The sequence below is a fragment of the Pristis pectinata genome, chromosome 20, assembly GCF_009764475.1.
Source record: "Pristis pectinata isolate sPriPec2 chromosome 20, sPriPec2.1.pri, whole genome shotgun sequence".
Lineage (NCBI taxonomy): Eukaryota > Metazoa > Chordata > Chondrichthyes > Rhinopristiformes > Pristidae > Pristis > Pristis pectinata.
This window is the reverse complement of record NC_067424.1, coordinates 21309927-21336480: the sequence shown is the minus strand read 5'-3', so window position 1 is coordinate 21336480 and position 26554 is coordinate 21309927. Positions and strand designations below refer to the sequence as shown.

The window sequence follows — 26554 nt, the reverse complement described above, 5'->3', positions numbered from 1 at the left end:
AGCAGGCTAACCCTGTGGTGAACTCCTTGCTATGTGGTGTTCATCGGCACACAAGACCACCATCCCTTGGGGGTGCTAATGGTGTCTGTTCTTTCATTTCACAGGTAATTGATCTGGAAAACTGTTGACGTTTCTTGGCTGATTCCTTTTATTTGGAGAGTGGGGAGAGGCTTCTTGGCACATTTTCACCCCACCCTCCAAAATAAAAACATGGCTGAGAGATGGCACAGATTTTCCAGTCCATCATCTTGGAGGAAGCCTGAACATGGATACATTTTAAATTAGGGCAGGTTCAGTCTGCACTTAATTGCTTCCCCAAAATACTTTTGTATCGTTGATTGTTATTTTGGGCAGTCGAATAGGTATTATTAACCAAATTTGTTTTTTCCTATCCAAGTCCCAGACCAAGCCAGAGACCCTGAGATTTGCTCTTGAGAGGCCTCTTGCCATCCGGTTAGGGTAAAAAAAAATCTCAAGTGCTGGATTGTTGAATGGCAGGAGCTGCTTGCTGGCATAAAGCCAAGAGATTCCACCTCCTGACAGTGTTGTGAGCAACTGGCTTTGTCAGCAAGTCAGCAGTTAGAAGGTGGCTAGCTCAGTGAGCGACAAGCCACTTCACCATTCTAACCACTTCTATTTGGGAACAAAGGTAAGTTCCAACAATTACTCCAATGTAACTCCTGACTGCTGGATTGGATGGTCTCGGCCAGTGTATTGATGTTGTGCTCCTAATCACTTCTCAGCAAATTGAGTTAATGACTTTTGAGGTGCCTTTGCTGCTTTGTTACTAGATCTCCTGATGAACAAATAAATGAGTTTGGTTTAGATAGTTTTGGTTGGATGTAGCTCTTCATACTGAAATGGCAGCTTAGCTATCTCAGTTGTGCCGTGGGGCTTGAATGTATTTTGCCATTCCCTAATCCATTCAGGTTTCCAGCACCTGCAGTTTTTCTACTTTTCAATACCTTAATCTCATTAGCCTGGTTCATAGGTACCATATTTATTGCAGCCAATAAATCTTGTTGATATACTTTGCTAGTCTAATATTTGGTTTGTATGTTTACCTCTGATATTTCAACAAGAGTCAAATCCTGACCCAAGTAACATCCAAGGCTACAAAGAAGTAGTCCTTGTCGAAGATGCATATTATTGCTAATTTAGTAGTAACTACTTCAATATTGCATAACATGTTTGTACTTAATAAATCCATGATATTCATAAGTGAACAGTCCACTTGATTAAGACAGCATACAACAGGGTTAACCAGATTTGTAGTGTTTTTTTAAATCAATTATTGCAGGTATGACTTTCTAATTCCATTTGGTGGAAGAATAGTTTAAGTTTTGAATGTTTTGGAGTTTTAAAATTTCTCCATTTCAGGATTAATTTCAAAATGTTTATTGGACAAAGAAATTAAAATCAATGTTTAGGAGTTCTGTGCCCATTGAATTTATTTAATTACTTTGAAACAAATAGCAAAGGCTTACTGTTACACTGCAGAATGCTCAGTTGCTATGGAGCTCTTGGTCCCAGTCTGAACACGAGGAAGAATCTAACCACCGAGTCCTGCCCCCACCCCCCCCCCCCCCCCCCCCACACTCCATTTTAAAACAGACATTTGCATGGGCTGTGTGCTGCTGTGCAGGGAATCTGACACACAACCCACCTCTGCTGGTGCTCCCTCGGGTCTAAGATGGGGATCTCATCACTGCATGACCTGTGACTGCTGAAGTAAGGTGCAGTGGATGCTTGTGCCTGCTGATGTTGGGTGGGCTGGGGTGAGTGATGCTGTGGCTCAGTACTGAGATGTGGTGCTTGGGGCTGAATCCTGCTCAGCACAGCAAGTGCAGCCATTACTTGGGACTGGCAGTGGCTGTTCTATATACTGTCAGACTATCCAGATCCTGTGGTGTCTCATCACTTCCTGTTGGATTTGATAGAAGCTGCTATCTTGCCGCTCTGTGCTTAGCTACACAGCTCTCCTGATGCTGAAAGTTTCTCGTTGATAACAAGCCCAATGGCTGGGGACCAGAGGGGGAAGCAGCATTTTCCATCAAATCCCACAGGTTTTGATAAGAGGGACTTTATGATCTGGCGGTCTGTCAGCATGTGGAGCAACCGCTGCTAGTCCACAGCAATGACTTGCTCTCATCCTGCCAGCCAAAGAAGCAACCCTGAGCCCTACATCTGCCGTGCTGAGTGGCTGCACCACTTGTCCCAGCCTGCCCAACACCAGCCCTTGTAGGCAGCTGTGGCATATTGCCTTGTGCTTCATTGCTGCTTTATTGCTAGCATGGAGCTGAGCACAGTAGTATGTAGCCGTGAGGAGGGCAAGAGCTCGCAGAAGATTCCTGGCACAGCAATGCTGTCACTAATGCAGCTCTTAAATTTACATTGTTATAATCCCTTTTAGCACTGATTTCTGGGAACACATCCTATGTGCTGAGCGACTTGCCTGTGTACAGAATCTCTGGTACAGGGATAAATAATTCACTCTGGTATTTAACTAGCAAAAGCTAACTGCCAGGAAATATCTTGCAGTGAACTTCTGCTCTGTATTGCATTTGTTGTCTGTGTAACAAAGTCAAGATAATTAAAGTTGTAAGTAGAGCAGTGCCATTGGTTAGATGATATTTGTCGGTTCAATATTGGTTCGTTCAGAATTTGTCATTTTCCTTCTAAGGAAAGGCTCCTCTGGATGTACTGTATGTCCCTCTGGATTTGTCATTTGTGCATCTTTACAGGCACTTTTGTTTTGAATTTTAACTTAAATCTCCGTTATAATTTATCTAACCATACCCTATGATCATTTGCCTATGGGTTTCCCACAGTCCTTTCCCACAGCCAACTTCTCCTCCCCCTTGGTAAGTGCACATAGGTTTTCAATTGCTTTTGCATGATTTCTTTTGTGCTGCAATGGGTACTTGCGCTACAACTCAAGAACCCTGTTTTATAGTCTTGCCATAAAATGTTAAGTACAGGTGTTCAGATAACTAGTCAATGTTGATGTACTCAAATAGTAAATATATAGTAAAATTCTGATTAATCTGCTATTCGATGATTTGGAAATCCTGGTGTTTCAGCATCTGGCTCTCGAGGTGGTGTTCCCCATGTTGCCCTCCCATGCACCGTGGCCCCGGCTCTTGTACTTCCTTCCCACATACCTGGTGCAGTGGAAAATTGTAATACTGTGTAACATATATGAAAAGAAATCAATTAAGAGAGTTGGAGCATTAGTAGAAATAACATCCTTTAATCCAGAAAATCTGCTGGTCTGACACTACCAAATTATATTATTGGATTTTTACTGTAGAGGTATACATTTGGACAAGTACTTGTGATTTCCTTCTTGATTGACATCCTTCTGTCATTGTCAGCTGAATCCTGGTCCCAGTTCAATCTGTTTATGTATTTATTTTGCAATACCCAAGCTATTAAAACTGTTTAAGCATATTGGTTTTGCTGCTTTTTATGTCAAAGTAATTTTTCCATGAATGTCTCAATATTTGCATTTTCAGAACCAAATCAAATACTTTTTATATTTATTAGAGAGCACTAAAGACCAGTTGCAAATTATTTTGAAATTTAATATGCTACCTTTTGAATTAAATGCAGGATATAATTTCCACAATTTGTAAGTAGGAGAGAAATAATGTATTATAAGTCTGCTTGTGTGATTCCGGTTATAAACTGTAAACTCTTCTGGTTTGCACAAAACCTTTGTTTAAATGGGTTTGGTTATCCACAGTTACGTAGACAAGTCAACCCAATTTAGGACAGAAGTTTAGAACCAATCTTTGAAAGCAAGAGCAATCTTGTATTTTATAATTTGTGCCTTTCCATTCCTTCGACAATAGTCTTTATTGCTTTAAAATGTATTTGTGCTGTTTTCTTGCAGTGATGAAACTGAACTTTATTGGGGCAATGTCAGATGTATTGAAAGGGCATTCAATTTAAATATCCAGTTCAATCCTAACGTTGATGTGAACTGTTGTAGCAAGGGATATGCATTTAAGATCTGTTGAAGTAAGATTGAACATGGAGCAGATAATCATTGCAGTATGCATTCTTTATTTACACGCCATTCGCCAAAAATTTAAAACAAAATATTAATGAGGCCGCAATTGTAGCCCTAACTGAAAAGCAAAATTGAAATTGTATGGTTAATCTGCCTTTGGTTATGCTGTTTAGGAATATTGATTCATTTTTAAATGAAAGAACTAGCTTGAGCAAGTTAATGCGGAATGCAAAATACTGTTCTGAAATCTTATTGGTTAAATGGTCAGTAGTTTAATATTTTTATAAATTTCCAAGTTCATAATAGGAAATGGTTATACTGATGGTACTCTATTCATATTTTTGTAGTGCTGCTTTTGACACAAAAGCTGGTGTTCGAGTGGCAGTGAAAAAACTTTCCAGACCATTTCAATCTATTATTCATGCAAAACGAACATACAGAGAGCTACGATTATTGAAACATATGAAACATGAAAATGTAAGTATTTATTTGTGCGCTGAATGTATCAAATTATATTCTGATATTTCAATGCAATCTTAAGAAACATGTAACATTTATAGTTTTTGCACATGTTCCAACCTCTTGTGTTCATTGGTGCCATGGGTATGGCAACTTCAGTGCTAAATGTAACTGTGAACTTATTTTTAAGTCATCTTTGTTCCAGAGTTTGCAGTTGTAATGATGGGGGAGGGGGTTAATTTGAGTGTTTAATTAAATATTGTGCAATTTTCCCTTCCTGGTTTGTAGTCTGAGAATTCTTAATGATGATTGGCTGTTAAACTTGTTCTGATGGCATATCTGTTTGAAGCTAAAAGTGGTGCCTGATAGCACCTGGCATCAGGAAAACTGAAATCCACACCACGGAGGTCACTGGATCCAGCATACTTCAATATCAACAGTGTTTTTGCTGCTGATTATAAACCCGGCAATTTTGTCATGGCATTGCTGAAATTAATTTAATCGGGCTCTTGTGGATTTTAGTTGTTACATAATTGAAGAGTGTTAAGTTTTTAATATTTTCACTGATAAAATACAGGAAGCTACATGTTTATATCTGAATTTATTCTTCCCTACCCAAACTGTAACTGGATAAGGGAAATGTTATGGTGGTACCATGGTGGCACCTGTTTCCATAGCACAGTTGACTAAAATTTCATAATTGAATATTTACAGAATCATGCCACTTGGATCACCGTGCCTTTCAGCTTTTTTCCAAAGAGTTATCAAATTAACTCCACTGCTCTACTTTGTTCTTTTCCCAGAGACCAACAATTGTTTCCTGCAAGTATATATAAACTTCCTTTTTTAAAATTGCATTGGAATCTTATTTTCAACCCATTTGGTGCATTTCTGATCATAACAAGTGGCTGCATATTTTAAAAAAAATCTTCCTATTTTTACTGGCTGTTTTGCCAGCCATTTTAAAACTGAATCCTTGGGTTACTAATCTTGCTCCTACACATTACCTGCCTCTCCCCTCTCCCCCCCTGCTGTTCATCCTCTCCCTTTCCCCACTCCCTTTGGCTTTCTGCTCTCCACACCTCCCACCATTCAGCAACGTCATGCACCTGAAATTCACTTGCCTGGTAATCTGTGTAATTCAATAGTGCCAAAAAATCCATACATCATGATCTTGAATATAATCTGTGAGTGAGCATCTACATTTTGCCACTTCTCAGTTATTCCAAAAATACAGTCAACTATGTAGAGAAATTTCTGTCTTCGTCTTAAAATTGGATGCTTCTTGAGTGCAACATCTGCACTTCAAGTTTTCTCCCTTGACTTAGTTTATTATTTTTTTGATAGGTGATTGGCCTGTTGGATGTTTTCACACCAGCTGTGACTTTGGAAGAGTTTACAGATGTGTAAGTATGCTACTTCATAAATTTGTCCGTCCTTTTGTATGACTTTATATGTCATCAATGTTTTTGTATCATCTTTTCCAGTTCTATCAGTTGAAAGTGGTTAATTAAGAACTGTTATTTAAGAGTTATCAGTCCCTTAAATAGAAGCTGTTTTCTGTGTGGAAGTAGTTCTGAGTAATCACCTAATGAATGAATGGTATGAAATAATGGAAAACATGACCAAATTTCCCTTTTGACTTTTTTTTATTTTGCAGGCATTTGGTAAATGGCATTTTTTTGACAAAGAACCACAAGTTCTCTTCCAAGAGAACTCTTGTTATTCTTAAGATCATTGATTTTAGAATTAAAATTGATTGCATCAGAATAAATGGTGATTTTGGTCACATTAGAATCAAGTTATAATAAATTTGACTTTTGAGTCACTGGATGTGGAGACATTGTAAAGCAGAGTAGTCAATCAGGTGAACAGTAACATACCTTCCTCCCATCACAATGCATTGTATGTTTGCTACAATTTGTCAAGCAGTCAAAGCATTTAATCAGAAGGCTCAATCCTGTAGGAAAACAGTGCTCTGCAAAAAAAAAATCACAGGTGTAGAATGCAATGAAAGGGGAAGTGGGGAGGGAGTGGGGGAAATTGACATGGAGTTTACAAAAGGAGCTCACCACCTGCATTGTTCACTCAGCCTGCATTCGAAAGGCTGATGATGCTGGCACAAAGAATCTTGGAGACAATTGGCTAGACCCGGAGTGGTTGTGGGGTCTCAGACCATGTAATGGTGGGATTGGGTGGGCCAAATACTCCTGAAGGCTTTTGACAGCCAGCAAAGCCACTACCCAGCTTTGCTGGCTATCAAGATTGTCAGGCTTGTAAAATGTCATTTAAATCTATGAAAATGAGCTATTTTTAAAATGAACTAGAAGTAACTTAAAACATTTTTCAATAACTAAAGACTTTTTTTTGCTACTTATTTATCCCTTCTCTACAGTCCTACAATCTTACAAGCATAAATGTTGGGAAATCCTAGCAAAATCTTAATCAGTTATTGTACTTCATGGGAAAGTGCAACACTACTGGGAAATGACCATTGGCACTCAGCCATTAAGTTCGGGACTTTTCCTTGGGCGTTCTGAATTGTTCAGACATTTAGGCAGAGAAATAGTTTTGCTGCCTTTTCCTCACAGAATACAGGCCAAAATATGTTGTGTAATGAAATGAGGGCAAAAACCAAAGATTATGGGTGGTGAAGAAGAAGCATTTCCATTTGAACTCTGGAAACCTGCTAATGGAGCAGAATAATGAAAGAACATGAGAGAGTACAAGATATAAAACAAAGGGTTTTCTATTAACAGGTTTAAAATTAAAACCTCTCATCTGTGTGCTTTCATCAGCAGACTTTGTTGCAATATGAAAAAAAACGGTGCTTTCAATTGTGCTAATTGTTTTGCGTTTTCCCTGTGATTAACTTGATTTCCATGCGTCTTTCCAACAAACCCCCCCCCCAACCCCACCCCATCAACCCATGTATTCTGTGTTCAAATATAGAATAGAACGATCTCATTCTTAATATTTGGCATTAGCGTCAAGTGAACTGTTGAAAAAAGCATAAACCATTGAAGAGACAAATATTCCAAAACTGAAGCTGAATGCTCTAGTGTAATTTTAATTTCCTTCATGCCACTATGTTTTGACTAAGATTAGCAATTTAGTTCTGAACTATAGAGTTTTATGGACTGATCTTGCAAAAATTAGAATCTGTGAAAACTGGAAAATTAATTATCACCATGATTTTTGACGTAGACATATTTACAGTCTGTGATTGTGGGCTAGATTTATGCTATCAGTAGTCAAATCAGATAGTGTTCCTTCCTATGCCAATCAGTTCCCCATGTTACTGGCTTAATTTTTCAAAAGCAGTGACAAATATATCTTGACAAAGAATAATAATGATGAAAATATGTTCTATTAAAATATACAATGTTAATTCATTTAAGCTCCTACACCCTAAATGAATGTCTAATTGTCGGAGTATGGATGGCTCTTTGTATTGTAGATTATGGCTTCAAATCCTTTTTTAATGTTGTACTTAGACTTTGATGTTTTGTACACAGGTATTTGGTAACACACCTAATGGGAGCAGATCTAAACAATATTGTTAAATGTCAGAAACTCACAGATGACCATGTACAGTTTCTAATATACCAGATACTACGGGGCCTTAAGGTGAGTTCCTTATCTCCCCAATTCTTCCTTTTGGGAAACAGTGACTTACAAGGGTATGGATAACTTGGTAATTGTGCCTTTGGCAAGAACTATCCAGTTTGGTCCCACTATCTGCAGTAGCCATAATCCTGAAAATTGAAAATTTTTAATTAAGTACTGAGTTCCTTTGGAAAGTTTGTCTTGAATCTGCTTCCACTAATTTTTCAGGCATGCATTCCACATCATCATCATACACTATTTTAAAAACAATCTCTCATCTTGCCCTTGGTTCTTCTGTCAATTATCTTAAATTTGAATCCTCTTAGTGGTGACCTTCCTGCTGGTGGAACCAATTTTCCTTCACTATATCAAAATCCCTTACCATTCTGAATCTCACTATTAAATTTCCCATCATCTGTCCCTATCTTGAGGGAAACAATTCCTACTTTTCTTATTCCTCCACATAATTGAACTCTTTTCACTGGTACCTTTCAAATAAATCCCTGCATCCTCTAAGGCCTCAACGTTTGTCATAATGTTTTGCCCTCAGAGTAGGGCACAGTTCTGGAGCTGAGGATGTCCAATGATATATAAATGTTTCACATTGCTTTATTGATTTTTTTATTCTGTCTCTGAGCTTGAAGATCACACGTTTTTACAACAGATTTTATCAACGTCCTACCAAAGATTTACATGTAATTTTTCTTTTCCCCCCAATCATTCTTCCCTTTCTCCTCCACATTTTGGCATTCTCTCAGTTCCTGCATCCCTGCAACCTCTTCTCCCTCCATTAAAATTATATGTTAGTTTGCATTGAATCTCCTTGTTCTTCCAAATGCATCAGTTCTCTGTGTTACATTGCATCTGCTACATGTCTGCCGATTTTGCCAGTTTTTGTTCTCCTTAAATCTGACATCTTCACCAATTTCTACGTTTCCAAGTTTTGTGTTTTCTACTAACTTTGAAATTCTGTCCTCCCCTTTTGTATTTAAATTGATATCAGTAACGTACACCAGAAATATCTCTGGTTCTAATCCCAACCCTTGAGGGACTTCTATATTATTCACTTCAAAATAAGAAACAATCATTCATCATTAATCGTTGAATTCTGTCATTATGTGTCCATAATATGATTGCTGCTAGAACCTTTTGGGCCTTGATATTATTAACCAATTTATGTAGTTCTATGCAAACATCTTTTGAAAGTCTGTATTTGCATTGCAAATGCACAAACTTTCTGAACCCTCTCTGCTGTTTCATTGAAAAAAGACAATTGTAAACTTTATAACCTAGGATCTGTTACTGTAAAGTGGGCATTTACACCTGGTCTCTTTTTGCTGTCTGTCTGGTTTAATTGGGTTTAATCAGGTGATCTTTATCATGTTAATACTTCAGTATCCTCATTAAGCTGAATAAAGACGATATCCATGTTTGTGGCGTGTATGCTACTTGGCACTTAGTGAAGGCAAACAGATATTTTCAACAAGAGTCTTAATGTCAACTCTTGTCATTCAATGATATTACCATTGCTGAATCTGCCACTGTTAATATGCAGCATGTCAGAGATTCTGCACCAAGTGACTTCCCTCGACTTTCTCAGTGGGGATTGTACTGTCTACAAAGCTCGAGTATAAGGGACTACTGTCCATCTGAGAGGACAAACATATCTCCAATGACATCGGAAACTTGGCACCACCTTCGAGGTCATTTTAAATGTTGGCCTTGCCAGTTATATCCACATCCTGAGTGTGAATTAACTTGGTTTAAAATTTTCAGTTTAGTGGCTTTCACATCCCATATTAACATGACTTCCTTTGAGAAGTGAAAGTAATGATTGCTCACCTTTTTTAGATCATTATTACAAGTCTTGTTCACTATAAATAATATCCTGTTGCAGCATATACTCTGTAGAACATAGTTTGGCTTTTAAACTTACAGTATCTAATTTTGCTTCTTTACAGTATATCCATTCTGCTGGAATTATACACAGAGTAAGTATTTCGTATTCTGAATGTATAAACTTCTGCGTTTATTAAGTACTCTCTATAGAAATATTGAAGGATAGAACCCTTGATGCTTTAAGTCTGAGTATGAGTGCATTTAAGATACCAAAATAATTTCCAGTATAAAAAGTTGGTTAAATTTAAGACCTAATAAATATTTATCCATTATATCAAAGAATTTCAAGGGAATAATAGTTATCTCGTCCAACAATGCAGATTTGCTTTTGTGAATTTTGTTGTTGTGCTTTTGTGGAAGGTTGAATAGAGAAGGGTTGCCATGCCAATTAGCCCTTTGATTAAACAAAATAAATGCCACTTGTTATAATTGTAAATGTAAATCAGCCAAGGCATACTGAGATGGAGAATGTGTTTCAATAGACACATTATTTCCTTTTCATATGGTCCCCATTAACATCTGTGAACCAAACCTATGTTGGTAATGAGAGAGAGGAAAAAAAACATTAGTTTTCCTTCTCCTTACTGATGTTTTTGGTTTAATTCATTCCCAGACTGTAGTCTATCCTCAAGGCTGATATTCATTGCCTTTTCCAAGATATGTTTCAAAAGCTTGCAAAAACATGGTAATACAACTGATGTTATGTCAGTTCATTGACATAAATTGAAGCCCATTAATTAAAACTGCCCCAAATTCTATATCCACTGATTTATTTTCTATGTCTTCAATTTGGAGTGTTTCCTTTTCACCAGTGGAGACATAAATAGGGTGTCTGGAAAGCTTTGAGCAATTTCTTCCTCATCCTGGATGAAGTCTGAATATTTTGAGCAATATACAATGTAGCTGAGAACATCTGTGCAAGATCATTTCAAATAAGTTAGTTATTTTGTTTTATAGGATTTGAAACCCAGCAATCTAGCAGTGAATGAAGATTGTGAGCTAAAGGTAAAGAAATGCAATATTTAAAGTATTTCAATTGTTGCTTAGAAGCTTCCTTGACCATAATATAGAGAATGTCTTCATTCATTTCCAAATGGATAACTGGGGATGGGACAGCCTGAGAAGTTGAATTAATTGACTTTGATTTAAAAAAAAAATTGGTTTGATTGTGCAGAATCTTTCTTGGCAGCTTTAGTGGATTTCATTAGAGAAGGATTATTTATGGCATAAATTGTTTGAACCAGCATGTGCTATGAAACACAGTTCTCTCTCAAAGAACTCTACCCCAAGCCTTGGCAGCAGTATTAAAACCTTTGCAGGAAATAAATACATTAGTGATTTTAGTTGTTAATTGCTTACTACATTATACAAGCCATGTTTCCTTTCTCCCTCTCACTCTATCTTCATCTCCATGTCTGTCCCCACCCTTCAATTAACTACAGTCACATCGGGGGAAAAAACTCATTGGGACTGATTTAGAAATCAAGCTAGGAAATTTCTGTCTATTAAAGGCAATTGAGCATTTAAAGAGACTGTGGAGACAGGCAATGAATCCCTTGTAAAAATCTACACTAAGTCACTCGGAAATCATCCAGTTCTCTTTCAATTTCTGCAACCAATCTGCATTCAAAAGCTTTTCCACATGTAATTATTTAGTTATTTTGAAAACACCTTAGTCACAGCTCTTTTCTAAAAAGGTCCAGCCTTCCAAGCTGGTCATCGTAACTAAGGACCTTTAAACTATGTATCAATCTAGTTGGCCCTTCTCAAACTTGTCTGGTATCCCATTATCAGAAGAGATGTAAAACTGCACATTCTAAAGGCCAAAGTATACTCCTGGTATATAATTCAACTTGTATTTAATTAACCTGTCAATACATCCTAATCTTGTTGGAGCGACCTGATACATTGAAATAATTAAATATACTGTGGATAAGATTTAGTTTTGCTTTCAAGGTGCTATATAGCTAGCTTCTCTCTCCAGATACAATCTGACATGCTGATCATGTTCTTTTTTTTTGTAATACCTCTAGGCAATAAGAGCGTAGAAATATTTGCACTATTTGTTAGCTTGTTGACACAATATATTCCAAATTAAAATGACCTATACAGACTGTTACGTATGCATGGAGCAAGAACAAATGCAGTGCGGTAGAATAAATGTCTTTACTGATTCATATTAATCAAAATGCAGAAACTGAGCAACTTACAATTGTAGATCCAGGAGGTCTGCAGAGACCTAAAAGCATGTGAGTCCCTCAAGCCCAGTGCCAAAAGTGAAGGTGTGCGCATCAGAGGGCATCATCGCTCCGCCGAGTGATTGGCTGGCCAGTGCGCGCGTGTGTACTGCCACATTCATGCCATCAATCTGCTGGACAATCAACTGACCAGCGTGCGTACAGGTGCGCGCATGCGCATTCTCAGTACCGTTCATCCATATGATTCACAGACAATTCCAATGAGCTTTGTCTTGCAGCCGGTTCAATATAAAAAGAATCATTAAATAGCCAAGGAAATTTTTTAAACCTCTTGTATATCTGAATAAATAGAGCTACATTAGTGACAAGAGCCATGTGGCACAAAAATGGGCCCTTCAGCTCACCATGTCGATGCTGACAATCCAGTACCTATCTATGCTAATCCCATTTACCAGCAACACAAGAAATTCTGCAGATGCTGGAATCTGGAGCAATACACAAAAAGTGCTGAAGGAACTCAGCAGGTCAGGCAGCATGTATGGAGGGAAATAGACAGTTGACGTTTTGGGCCAAGACCCTTCATTAGGACTGGAAAGGAAGAGGGCAGAAGCCAGAATAAGAAGGTGGGGGGAGGGGGAGGAGCACATGCAGGCAGGGGATAGGCATGTCAGGTGAGAGGGGGAAGGGGGAAGATGTAATAAGCTGAGAGGTGATAAGTGGAAGAGGCAAAAGGCTGAAGGAGGAGGAATCCGGTAGGAGAGGGCAGTGGACCATGGAATAAAGGATGGAGAAGAGGAGATGGGCTGGTCATCAAGGTGGGGGAAGAGAGCCACAGGAATAAGGGAAAACAAAGGAGAGGTGGGGTGAAGAAAACGAGAGGGTGTTGTGACCAGAAGTTAGAGAAATTGATGTTGAGGCCATCAGGTTGGAGACTCCCAAGGCGGAATATGAGGTGTTGTTCCCCCAACCTGCATCTGGCCTCAATGTGGCAGTGGAGGAGGCCATGCTGAAGCCAGACACAACTTGGAGGAACAACACCTTGTATTCTGTCTTGGGAGTCTCCAACCAGATGGCCTCAATGTCGATTTCTCTAACTTCTGGTAACCCTACCCCTTTTTCTACAACCCCCCCTCCCCACTCCTTTGTCTTCCCTTATTCCTGTGGCTCCCTTCCCCTGCCTTGATGACCAGCCCATCTCCTCTCCTCCATCCTTTATTCCATGGTCCACTGCCCTCTCCTACAGTATTCCTCCTCCTCCTTCTCCCAGCCCTGGCTCTTCATTATCACCTCTCAGTTTATTACATCTTCTCCCTACCCCACCCACCTACCTTCCCCTCTCACCTGGACTCGCCTAGCACCTGAACTCACCGATCAGCTGCCTGTGTGTGCTCTTCCCCCTCTCCCCACCTTTTTATTCTGGCTTCTGCCCTCTTTCCAGTCCTGATGAAGGGTCTCGGCCTGAAACGTCGACGGTTTATTTCCCTCCATAGATGCTGCCTGACCTGATGAGTTCCTCCAGCACTTTTTGTGTATTGTCCCATTTACCAGCACTTGGTAATTCAAGTGCTTCTTGAACATTGACGGTACCTGCCTTCACCACCACCTCAGATTCCATCTGCCTTCTGGGTGGAAAAGATTCTTCCTTGGATCTTAACTAAACCTTGCCTTAAACCTATGCCATCTGGTCCTAGACACTTCTGTCATGGGGTAATCATTCCTACTATGTATCCTATATATGCCTCTCATCATTTTGTATATCTCTGTCAGGTCTCCCCTCAGCATCCTTCAAGGAAAACAAACCCAGCTTATTCAGTCTCTCCTCATAGCTGAAATGTTCTGTTCCAGGCAACATCCAGAAATCTTCTCTACGCCCTCTCCAGTGCAATTACATGCTTCCTAGAGTGTAGCAACGAGAACTGCACACAATATTCCAGTGTGGTCAAACTAATATTTTATAAAGTTGTATGAAGACCTCCCTGCTCTCCTATTTCCTTTCTAGTGAAGACTAGCATCCATGTGCCTTCCTCACCCACCCCATTTATCTGTGCTGCCACCTTTGAGAATCTTTGAATTTGTACACCAAGGGATCTGTTTCTTAATATTCTATAGGGACCTACCATTCATTGTATATGTCCTATGCTAATTGAACCTCCCAAAAAGCATTACAGTGCATTTATCAGGATTAAATTTAAGCTGTCATTGCTCTGTTCAATTTATCAGTTGGTCAATATTGTTGGGTAACTTAGGACAATCCGCCTCACCATTCAAGAATACTGCCAATTTTTGTGTCATTTGATATAAGTTCTTGTTTATTTGCTTTGATACCTCACATACCTGAGAGTAACTCTCCGGTTTGTTTTGGAAGTGTGAAAAATTGTTTGCTGCAGTTATGAGGGGTGTGTGTAATGTCTTTTCAGGAGGTACTAACTATTCAAAATAACTAATTCACCAAAATAGAAATATTATGAATATTCATGCATTTTCCAATGGAAAGGTAAAGGATTTGGATTTGTAAACATGACTAAAGCCCTTCACTGTTTACAATTTCCTAGTCTCTAATTCCATGTGGAAGTGATAATCCAAATAGTTTGCAGTGCTAAATAGCAGAGCACAACACAGGAACAGACCTTTCGGTCCACATGATACCAATCTAAACTAATCCTGTCTGCTTGTACAAGGTCCATATCCCTATGCTCTCTGCTTGTTCATTCTGTTTAAATGATTCTTAAAAGTTGCTATCATATCTGCTTTTATCACTCTTGGCAGGGTGTTCCAGGCACCTACAATCATCCATGTAAAAAAAAAAATTATCTCAAATCTCCTTGAAACTTTCCCCCTCTTACTTTAAACCTATGTCCTCTATTATTTGACGTTTCCATCCTGTGGAAAAAGATCTGACCATCAACCCTGACTACGCCTTTCATAATTTTACATACTTCTATCAGGTCACCCCTCAGCCTCTGCAGAGAAAACAATCCAAATTTGTCCAACCTCTCCCTTTAGCTGATACACTCCTATCTAGGTAATATCATGATGAACCTCTTCAGCATCCTCTCCAAAGCCTCCACGTTCTGAATATGAAGTATGATGGATGAAATTTTATGTGACTTGTTGCTACTCCCTGATCCCTTGATTGAAAGCTTTATGTACACTTTAATCTGTTTTTTCTCCATGTATGACTCTGAAGCTATAACAACCCTCTCTCCACACAAAAGGCCTCCTTAGTACTCTAATAGTATGTCAATTATTAGAACAGTAGAGCACAGGAATAAGCCCTTTGGCCCACGATGTAACTCCTATGCCATTGCAATTTGGGTGGGAGCCTAATTTCTACAGTTTTCTGGCATGATATGTTGAAGTAACCCTTTGAAAATGAGGATAATGATCTTTGTAGGAATTTTGTTTCTTTTAAAGCATCTGTAGATAATGGTGCAATATAGATTTTAAAAAAATTATTGTTTCTATAGTGTTAGATCATCTTTTTTTATATAGTGCTCACTACTAATAAGCATAATTTGATCATTGTCCACAAGCCTCATTCATTTTAGACCATAGGACATCGGAGCAGAATTAGGCCATTCAGTCCATTGAGTTTGCTCCACCATTCGATCATGGCTGATTTATTATTCCCTCTCATCCCTGTTCTCCTGTCTTCTCGCCATAACCTTTAAAACTTTACTAATGGAGAACCTATCAACCTCCACTTTAAATATACCCAATGACTTGGCCTCCACAGCTGCCTGTGGCAATGAATTCCACAGATACACCACTAAAGAAATTCCTCCATCTCTGTTCTGAAGGGGCGTCCTTCTATTTTGAGGCTGTGGCTTCCGGTCCAAGAGTTTCCCACTACTGGAAACATCCTCTCCACATCTGCTCTATCCAGGCCTTTCAATATTTGGTAGGTTTCAATGAGATTCTCCCTCATCCTTCTAAACTCTAGTGAGTATAGACCCAGAGCCATCAAATGCCCCTCATATGTTAACCCTTTCATTCATGGGATCAATCCCATAAACCCCCTCTGGGCCCTCTCCAACACCAGCGTATCCTTCCTTGGATGTGGGACCCAAAAATGCTCACAATACTCCAAATGTGGTCTGACCAATGCCTTATAAAGCCTCAGCATTACATTCTTGTTTTTATATTCTAGTCCTCTTGAAATGAATGCTAACATTGCATTTGCCTTCCTTATACTGACTCAACCTGCAAGTTAACCTTTAGGGAATCCTGCACTAGCACAAGTCCCTTTGCACCTCTGATTTCTGAATTTGCTTCCTGTCTAGAAAATAGTCCATGCCTTTATTCCTTCTACCAAAGTGCATGACCATTCACTTCCCTACAATTCTATCTGCCACTTCTTTGCCCATTCTCCCAACCTGTCCAAGTCCTTCTGCAGAATCCCTTCTTCAGCACTACCTGCCCCTCCACCTATCTTTGTATCATCCACAAACTTGGCCCAATGCTATCAATTCAGTCGTCCAGATCATTGACATATAGCATGAAAAGTAGCGGACCCAACACCAATCCCTGCGGAACACCACTAGTCACTGGCAGCCAACCAGAAAAGGCCCCCTTTGTTCCCACTTTTTTCCTTCTGCCAGTCAGCCAATCATCTATCCATGCTAGTACCTTTCCTGTAATACCATGGGCTCCTATCTTGTTAAGCCACCTCATGTGTGGCACTTTGTCAAAGGCCTTCTGAAAATCCAAGTAAACAACATCCACTGACTCTCCTTTGTCTATCCTGCCTGTTACTTCCTCAAAGAATTCTGACAGATTTGTCAGGCAAGATCTCCCCTTAAAGAAACAATGCTGACTTCGGCCTATTTTATCACGAGCTTCCATGTACCCTGAAACCTCATCCTTAATAATGGACTGTAACATCTTTCCAACCAGTGAAGTCAGGCTAACTGGTCTATAACTTCCTGTCTTTTGCCTCCCTGCTGCCTTAAAGAGTAGAGTGACATGCTTTTGCTGCAGATCTGCTTGTTGATGACTTTTGACACTACAATTGGTCACTTGTTAATGTCATGGTATTTTTATGTTTGATGAAAACGAAGACAAACCTTTTGTCGGCACAGTATTTTGATTTCCTCAGCAGCGTATTTGTGATTGTTTTATTTTCCCCTTATCCTTCTACAATTTTTTAATAAGAGTTCCTTTACTTTAAAGGGCTTAGTACAATTTTGACTCTTTTAAAATTCTTATCTAACGTAATAATTTTATTATTGTAGATTTTGGACTTTGGATTGGCTCGTCATACTGATGATGAAATGACTGGCTATGTAGCCACAAGGTGGTATAGAGCACCAGAGATCATGCTAAATTGGATGCATTACAATCAAACAGGTGAGGTATATCAGTCTGATGAGCAATTAATTTTTGTTTAATTTCTGAACAGTTTCTAGTAATTTTATATTAATAGTAGACGGTTTATCTCTTTCACTCAAGCAGGAAGAAAATTTTGGAGTATTGGTTTCTTAATTACCGCACATGGCCTCCTATTTCTACATTATATGAAACTACATTACCACATCTTTTTTCTAGATGAAAAATTGATTCTTACTATTTGTGTTACCATGTTGCGATGAGTCTTTTGTCTGCTTGCAAGATTAGTCATTATTTTTGTAAAGGCATTCTGTTTCCAAACCAGCCAAAGTATGTTTAACAAGTGTGTTACTGGCAGTTTTCTCCAGTGTATTTAAACATAACTATTTGGAGCAGGAGCCTTGTATCATTTCGGAACTTTTTTTGTTTCCTGAGCCACTAATAATTTGACAAGCCTAGTCAATACATGCTGGTGTCAATGGCATGAACCTGCATTGGAAAATATTGAATGCATTTTTAAACATTGAGAACCTGTTTAATTTTTTTCTATGTTAACTGATTTGTGCTAACAATATTTTGATTAAATTTTGCTGATTGCTGACATTTGTTTTGTTAGTTCCTTTTGATAGTTTCTCTTCAATTCTTTAAAGCTTACAGCAGCATTTTCCTTCTGTGTCAATTTTACCATCAGTTTTGGTTGTCAGACTCATTGGCATTAGCTGACTGCTATAGTTTATAATTTGCACCAGTGATTAAACTTTCTTTCCGCTGAAAATTAGTTTTGCTGCCAGTGGCCCAAGAAATCTATATGAATTTGAAGTACTAACTTTTCATATGGACATAATGGAAAAAGTATAGACATGCTAAATAAAAATGCTGTTGTATTGCAATTGTTTTAGACTTTCAATATCTTTTTCACAAACTTCATTTTCAGTAGAGAGCTAAACCTTAGTGGTAATAGCAAATAGGTTTATTTAAAAAGGAAATTGCAAAGGTTTTATTTTTTAAAATTCTTATCTTTCCTGAATAATCGGTTTCTAATGTTTTGAACTTTTATGACTGCAATTTTTAAATGTTATATTTCTACTGGATACTTCTAGCCATATCTGTAGTCATGATTTGTAGGTATTTGATTTGCACTTCATATTTATAAATCAAGTGCAGTTCTTAAAATTAATTTGCAGGTATGATGGACAGAAAAACATACTAGATGTAGTATTTAAATTGTTAGTTCATACTGTTGCCATGCCAGATTCCCATATTAAGGTGGATAACTAGATTATTAAAAAGTGTATCATAAGGTCAGTTACAACCTTCTGATTTACTTGCCTATTGTTGCCTTTTTATTTAAATGAATGCTCTTACAATGGTAGTTTTCTAATTGCATTAAGTTTTGTTTAATTTTAAGAATAAATCTTAATTGTTTTGAGCAACGTTGATATCGCTACATCCTTTGCTGATATCTCGATTGTTGCACTCTGTAAATAGTCTTTAAACTTAATTTAAAATGTTACACCTACTTCAACTGACCAGTTCTAACAAGCTCTTCCCTCCCCCCCGCACCCCCACCACCCCTAATGGATAGGACGAGATAGTTAAAAGTTCCAAGTATTGTTAAAAATGTATTTTGTCACTTGAATCCATGCAAAATCAAATTAAAATGCTGAATGTTCTTTTTCTTGTCTGCAGTTGATATTTGGTCCGTTGGGTGCATTATGGCAGAACTACTGACAGGGAAGACTCTATTTCCAGGCACTGACCGTATCCTTGATTGTTTTATTTAAGAAAAAATGTTTGTAACTCTGTGTGTTGGCAAGAAGGTGGTCTTGTGTTCTGTTTTGGCTAAGAGTTATATCCTCAGTAAAAGTATTTTATTGAATAGTCACATAATTAAGTTGTCTTAGTGTCTTTTCAAAATCTTGCATTTAATAATTGGACTCTTCGCAAAAATAATATTCACTATTTAAATACTTACTGCATTCTCTGAGATTACCACTCCAATCAAACTCTCTTTATTTTAATGAAAAGTGATTTGTTAATCTGCATCTATCAGTTTGAATACAAACTCTTTGATTTTTAAAACAAATTTTCTTACTTCAAAATATTTCATAACATCTGCATGAGATGGGTTTATCAGTTACAAGATTTATTTTAGGATGGGTGTTATGGGAACTAAGTTACATCATTGCTAGCTTTTTGGTAATTACTCAGCTGAAACAAATTCTATAAATGTCTTTTCAATGTAGCATGTGTACAAGACTGATGTTGACCTACCAAAAATGCAAAATACTTCTGGGAGTGCTCTTGCTGGAGAGCCACCTGGCCAGGTGTGCTTTATTTCTACCGAATTCACAACTCAAATCAGGTGCACTGTCTCTGGTATCTGGTTCTTGCTAACTTTTGATGGACTGGCCACTTAGAGGAAATGTAACCTAGTATCTTCAACCTTGTTTTCAAATTTGTTAGACTTTGCCTTGTTCCTTTTTCTACCTGTGTTCTCTGAAGAAGTATTCTTATTCTAAAACTATCATGCTCATTTGACAATTTGGTGTATGTTCTAAATGAAAACACTGGAAATGTTTTGGCTTTTGTTGGCAAACAGTTTATTGAAAATCTATCATGATGATAATTCAATTTTTTTGAAAATTAGCATGCAGTATATTTCTAAACATGAGTTTTAGTTAAGAATAGCATTGCATTGTTATGTTTTGTGAATAAATTACCCTTAAACTTGATTACTATCAGAACAAAAAAGCTCACAATGCTCTCTTGGAGTACTGATCACTCCGCTTAATTTCTTTTTATAAAACTTTTTATCCATTGGATCTACTGCTGAATGTTTATAAAAAGCTTTGAGTAAAGCTGGATGAGAAAAGAAACTAATCAGTCTTTTTTAAACTTGTCCAATTTAGTTTGAAAATGTTCAGAAATAGTTATTTTTAACATGCACTTTATAGAAAAGGTTGCTTTGTGTTGCTAGGTTGTGAGCTGTTCTACTGCAAAGTGCTTAAATATCTGAAATTATTTGAATTTTGCTTCAATGCCAACAAGGTAGAGATTCCCTTCAATAATGGTTCTTAAATTGATAATACACACAATTTCACACAATAATAATTACTAGCTCTTATGGTTTATCTGTTCCAAAATATTGCTTCTGTTAATGTATATAACATAACAATGCAGTTTGTTTCAGATGCACGTGTTTTTTTTACTCCCATGTTGTATAGGATTTTGCTCCATTCCAGAATCTGACCAGTTAATTTGCACAAATTCAACAAAAGAGCCCTTTCCCAAATGAAACTAAACTTTGTCCGGTAGTGAGACTTGGAATTTGATTTCCTTGGAAATTATTTCATTTTCAAGATCTTTCTTTTGCCTTGGTTCTTGATTCTCATAACTGCATTCTGACTACCCTTGTATATTTGGAAGTACAGTAAAGGGACTTCAGTTCTAATTTCTGTTGGAAAAATAAGTTTCTGTGGGCACTATATCATAATGAAAACTCTTACACACTTTCTTAACTTCGACTATCTCTTGAACTTTTGCAGTTTTTAATATTTTTATGCTTGGATTTCTTTACATATTATAATAGTCAGCTGTTATGTACTGTATGTAGGAAATATTTGGTTTGCTACACTTGGAGGCAGGCAAATTGTTAATTGCATATTGGTTATGTTTTTTTTAGTATGGTGGTATAATAATTATGTATATCTGCATTGCTTAATTATTACACATCTCGATACTTGAGTGATTCTATAAATTGCCTATCAATTGAAAAAAATGGGTATTTTTGAACTGTGATTCTTTTTCTGATAATTGCTAATTTTAATGTGCTGAAGTTGTATTGAAGTAACTTTCAGATGAGCTTTAATTTTAAAATCATTTATAGGTTTGTTAACACTTTATGCATGAATTTATGCTTTTTGTTGCTTTGGAATGTCTTGCAATTAACCTGTTTTCCCAATGCATATTCGCTCTTGGTTTAATTTTTATTTTGCTCAGAAGAAAGTTTGCAATTGTTGCCTCATCTGTGCGTGTCACAGAACTGTTAAAGGAAAGTGCCCTGTATTAAAACTCCATGGTTATTTGAAATTTGCATGAGCCATACTTCCATCTGTTCCCACTCATGCTTTGTGTTTTGTCTTTACTAACCTAATCCTGCACAGACAAGCATTTCAATTATTAGCTAGAATTCTTAATGCTTATGCCACAGGAAAATTAACAGCAGACTACCTTTGAATGTGATTATAATCAAACTTGCACGTTTGAAGGGCTGAATTGAGTTTAAAAATTTTATGAAGCAAGGATTTGACAGAATATGGTAGTTTTAAGATTAAATGTTATAATTAAAATCACCAATAACTTTTTTTGGTATTTGAATGAATGAGTTCCCTTTGAAAGATTAGAACTATATTAAGTGAGTTGATGAGGTATTGCAGAACTTGCTGATAATTTCATGGATAGAGGCACCAGGCAACACAGGCATTGAGGTGATTCATTTCCATGCTCAGTTTTCAGTCTGTGCAGATCAAACTGTTCTCAACAAGGGCAATATGTAGGGTAACGTGGATGTCTTTTGTTGGAGTGGAGTGTTAGTTGGGGGTTCAGGCTCTTTATCAAGCAGATATTGTTAGTAAGTGCACGTAAATGGAAATTGGATGACAAAGCTCAAGCTGCTCTCGATTGCACTAACAATCGAAAAGAGGGCACGTTAAAACTGCCAAAGAATGGACAATTGGGCAAGTTATGTGAGAGCTAATCATGCTGATGGAACTGTATGCTAACTTGAATGAGCACTTGGAAGATGATCATAGCATAGATTTAATTCTAACATTTAATTGAAGAAAATATTAATACCTTAGCTCATAAAATAATACTAAACACAGTTATTCAAGTGTTTGAATTTCCTTATCAAATCAAATAGGATTTGAAATTATGCATCACAGATGCTCTATTTTAATTTGTAACTTTTTCTGGGAAGCTTTCTGTGATAAATCTACTTCTTGCACTCTGCTTCTATGTTTAATAAAAAAAAATTGGCTTGAATTCTTGATATATTGATTAATATTGTGAACTGGCTGCTTCACTAATGTGCACTTTCAATTCCTTTTCTAATGCAGAATATAAGCCAATAAAATAATTGTTTTTGTTTCAAATGTCCATTGGAAATATACAGCAGTTAAATGATTTGTCTACAGATTATGGGGATTACTTCAAATAAATGTAATTGTTTACGTACTGAAGAGCATCTAGCATTAATAGAGCACACTGGAATGTTTGGGAGTGTAAACCTTAAGCATTTCTTTTGTTTTCATAAATTTAATTCACTTGGAGAATTTAAGGTAAACTGAAGTCTGCCTTAAAACACTTGAGATGTCTGGAGCTCGGTACTTACAAATTTCAACCATGTCACTGGATTAGATTTCACAAAAGGCCAAAGTTAATAATATATCTAGTTCTATATCAGCTTACTTTTCAGTAGGGTCTTACATTTATCTGACATCCACTTTGTGGTCATTGCAAGAGCATAAAGGTCCCAGAAGGTAGGAAGGAAGAGAGAAATTTGAGACGGAGTAAAATGTGTCTGAACAGGATATTTTTATTTTGCCTCTGGTTTAGAGTTGTATCGGTAATATGAAAATAATTCTATGCTGCAACAGTTCTCCGTTATCCTGCAAATATTGCGCAGGTTACACACACTGGCTATCATTTCTAATCAATGTGGATGAATAAGAAAGCATTATTGGTTAATAAGATTAAAGCCAAACTTCCGTAAATAATTTAAAGCATTGGAAGAACTGGAAAATTTTGTACCTAGAGGGGGACAGCTCTGTCATCACTAATCAGGTCAGAATACCTTTACATGTTTTGAAATAACTTCAGTGTTAAACTGTAAATACATGAAATTTGTTGACTTAAAAAAATTAAGGAAAGCTTTGGACGGCCCAGAATGAAGTTCTAATTTGATTTTCACAAAGTACAATTTCCAAATAAAGACAATTGGCATTCATTGAATTTCCTTCTGTAATAAGTTAATAACTCTCACTTTTTAAAAATTTAAGTAGTTACTGCAGATGGTGAGAATAAGTTTTCCTGATAGCTGAATTGTGCTCCTGCCAGTACAATTTAAGAAAATCAAAACTTTTGAAAGTTAACAAAATATGACTAAATTGATGTCACCTATGACCATTGGCTCATGATTCCTCTGAATTCCATTATCGTTACAACTCTAAAGTACATTGGCCGTTTTTGTTATAACCTGTCCCCTATGTTTTCCTTTATGTTACTATGTTAGATATTGATCAGTTGAAGCTAATAATGCAACTCGTCGGAACACCAGGGCCAGAACTTTTGATGAAAATATCATCTGATTCTGTGAGTTTATGTATTGCCTGTACTTTATGCTGGTAGTTATTGACCACTCCTGGTAAATGATATCTTGCAGTGCTTCAAATTAAACTGCCAAAGCACAGATTCACCAACATTAATTGGCACGGTTTGATTTACTTTTAGAAGTGTTTTTTTTTGTTGATATGGTGATTTTAGTTAATACAAAAATAGTTTTGTAGGTAATGTTTTAACATATACTTCATAACAAGCCAAAATTAACAAAAATATCTCAGTTTCTTAATTAATCTTCAAGTTTGTTAAATGTGAGATTTGGTGACTCAAATATTGATTGTTTGTAGTTTGCTTATATTTGAAGTGCTCTTTACCTTAAAACAAACTATAGTAACATCCATTTAATACTAACAAACCTAACGCCATAGCATGCTCCTCAGATATCACTGCTTTCACCCCTCGCCTTTGCATGTTTGTGTCTTTTATTTTCCAATGCAACCTTTGTACTTTTCTAATGTAGCAACCAGCAGCACATGAATTTTGCTAAAATTGTTACTTAAGTGGATGAGAAAACAGTTTTTCCAAACTTCTTGAGTATCCTTTTGAAAAATGGATAAACGCCTTGACCTGGGCGTTCAAGATATTAATCAGCTTCAGCAGATCATGAGATTGACAGGAACCCCTCCAGCATCCTTAATTAACAGGATGCCCGGCTATGAGGTGAGACAGACAGGCTGACGATGAGCTCCCTGCAGGGGAGGATGTTTGATAATCGTGTATTGTCTATATATTTGGATCAATGGAGTACTTAACTAATGATGTCAATTTAGCAGTGAACAGATGCGAGTTATTTTTGTTTGGGATGACTTGTCTTCAGCTTCCTTGGTTAAGATGCTAAATTTGATACACAAGTTGTTTGTGGGCCAGCATATCCCCACAGGTTTTCGAAGGTCTGTGTAGTATTCCATTACTGAACCAGTGTTTCCTGGAAATGTACTACATAGTAAACCCACTACAAGATTAGCATGATGGTTAGGAATGCAACCCACAATTTGGTGCTTCAGATTGTTATTTTTTTGTTCCTAGCATTTTGGGAACATAAATAGTTATAATTCTGCACTTCTGAAGATGATTCGTGATATATAGAGCCATCTGGAGAGGAGGTTGTTTTTTAGTGGCTTTCAATTCTTTCATATGTTTTTTTACAATGAAAAGTGCAGTATGAAGGAGCTGATTTTCCCTTGTTTATGCTTTTTTAGGTATTGTGAGACTTTGTTGCTATTGAGTTCTGTTTGTGTAGTCTGGTCAGTGTGTAAGGCCACTCTAACGCCATTTAGCATTTAGCCAGGAAAGTATTTTGTGTAAACGCTTAAAAATATAACCCAATTCAGAAATTGAGCACACAGGATAATACTTATGTTTAGAAAGATGATGTACATCCAAGAATGAGTGAAGTGAACTTGCCCACTATTCATAATTCTTTGTAAATTTAAATATTCCAGGGAGTAAAATTGTATGTTTTTACATTCACGTATGGTGTCAATATATTTAAATTCCTGTGATTACTTAGAAACTAAGAAGTTGTGGTAGTACCAAATTTGGGCCCTGCTCACTACACTGCTGCTCTGACTACCAAATATATCAAAACTTATGGTAATTACATTGAGTAATTTTGTGTGATTCTGACAAAAATAAGCAAGGGAAACTTAAGACCAATTTGTACTGTGATATTTGTTGGATTCTCACTGCAATATTTAAACCAGATTTTACTGCCGAAACTGCTCTATCTTATTTAAAGATGGGAGACCAAAACACTAATTCTGAATGCAGCCATATTTTGCATTTTGTTTAATATATAATTGAAATGTTTGAAGAAATAAGTATTAACAGTTCCTCAGTTTAATTGTTCCTGTAGTCTGAAATCCATCAGGGATAGATTGATCAGTTCATGTTCATGGAGTTTCAGCAACTCTCTTTGTGCCTCATCAAGTTAGGAGCAGTAAAAGATCAGCTCATCCTTGAAGCATACCCCACACTTAATGACTTGACTATTCTGACTAAACATTTACAATCCTTCTCTGTACCTATATGATATCCTGGTACAAATGGAAAAAATCCCCAGTGCTGATGAGGGAGGGATATATTTTGGAAAAAAATCCTCTTAATTCTTGGGTGTTTGACACCATTCCATAGCATTACCTTGACCAAGTGTAATCCTGTATAGCTGATCAGTTCTTGAACTGATCCAGTTTCGCCTTGGGATCAGGCATTCACCATAAAGAGTAGTTGATGTTTTATTTCTTTCGGCACAACTATTTTGTTCCAAAATTGAGGATAAAAGTTGCATTCTGATTTATGTATTGATGTAGTCATAGCCAGATAATCACTTCGAATGGCTTTTCTTCCTGCTCCAGCACTTTTACCTTGTTGTGTTACCCCACCCCCAAGGATTTATCCTTGGTCCCCATTTGTTTATCATCTAAAGGTTGCCTTTTAGAACCTCCATCCAAAAATAGTGTTAGTTCCCCCTTGTACATTGACACACCAGCTCGCTCAACCCTTCTCCTAACTTTAATTTATCTGATTTATCTTGCTTGCCTGACAAGCAGTCGTGAATTACGTCTGGAAACCATTGGAATACAGAAGCCTTTTTCTTTGGTCTGCACAGACTCCATTTCTTGGCCACATTCTCCCTGCCAAC

At 37.2% G+C, this 26554-nt stretch overlaps 1 protein-coding gene across 1 annotated transcript in view; it reads left to right on the top strand.

The window, feature by feature from the left end:
• The window catches only part of LOC127581062 (mitogen-activated protein kinase 14), a 36913-nt gene extending 12976 nt beyond the window's left edge, over positions 1-23937 (top strand). The window contains exons 2-9 of the mRNA XM_052035125.1: positions 4366-4495; positions 5825-5883; positions 7996-8107; positions 10048-10077; positions 10943-10990; positions 17418-17532; positions 19201-19272; positions 23807-23937. Coding sequence (XP_051891085.1) covers positions 4366-4495; positions 5825-5883; positions 7996-8107; positions 10048-10077; positions 10943-10990; positions 17418-17532; positions 19201-19272; positions 23807-23922 — 682 coding nt within the window. The 3' untranslated portion in view covers positions 23923-23937. The remainder of the gene's footprint in view (positions 1-4365; positions 4496-5824; positions 5884-7995; positions 8108-10047; positions 10078-10942; positions 10991-17417; positions 17533-19200; positions 19273-23806) is intronic.
• The last annotated feature ends 2617 nt before the right edge of the window (positions 23938-26554 follow it).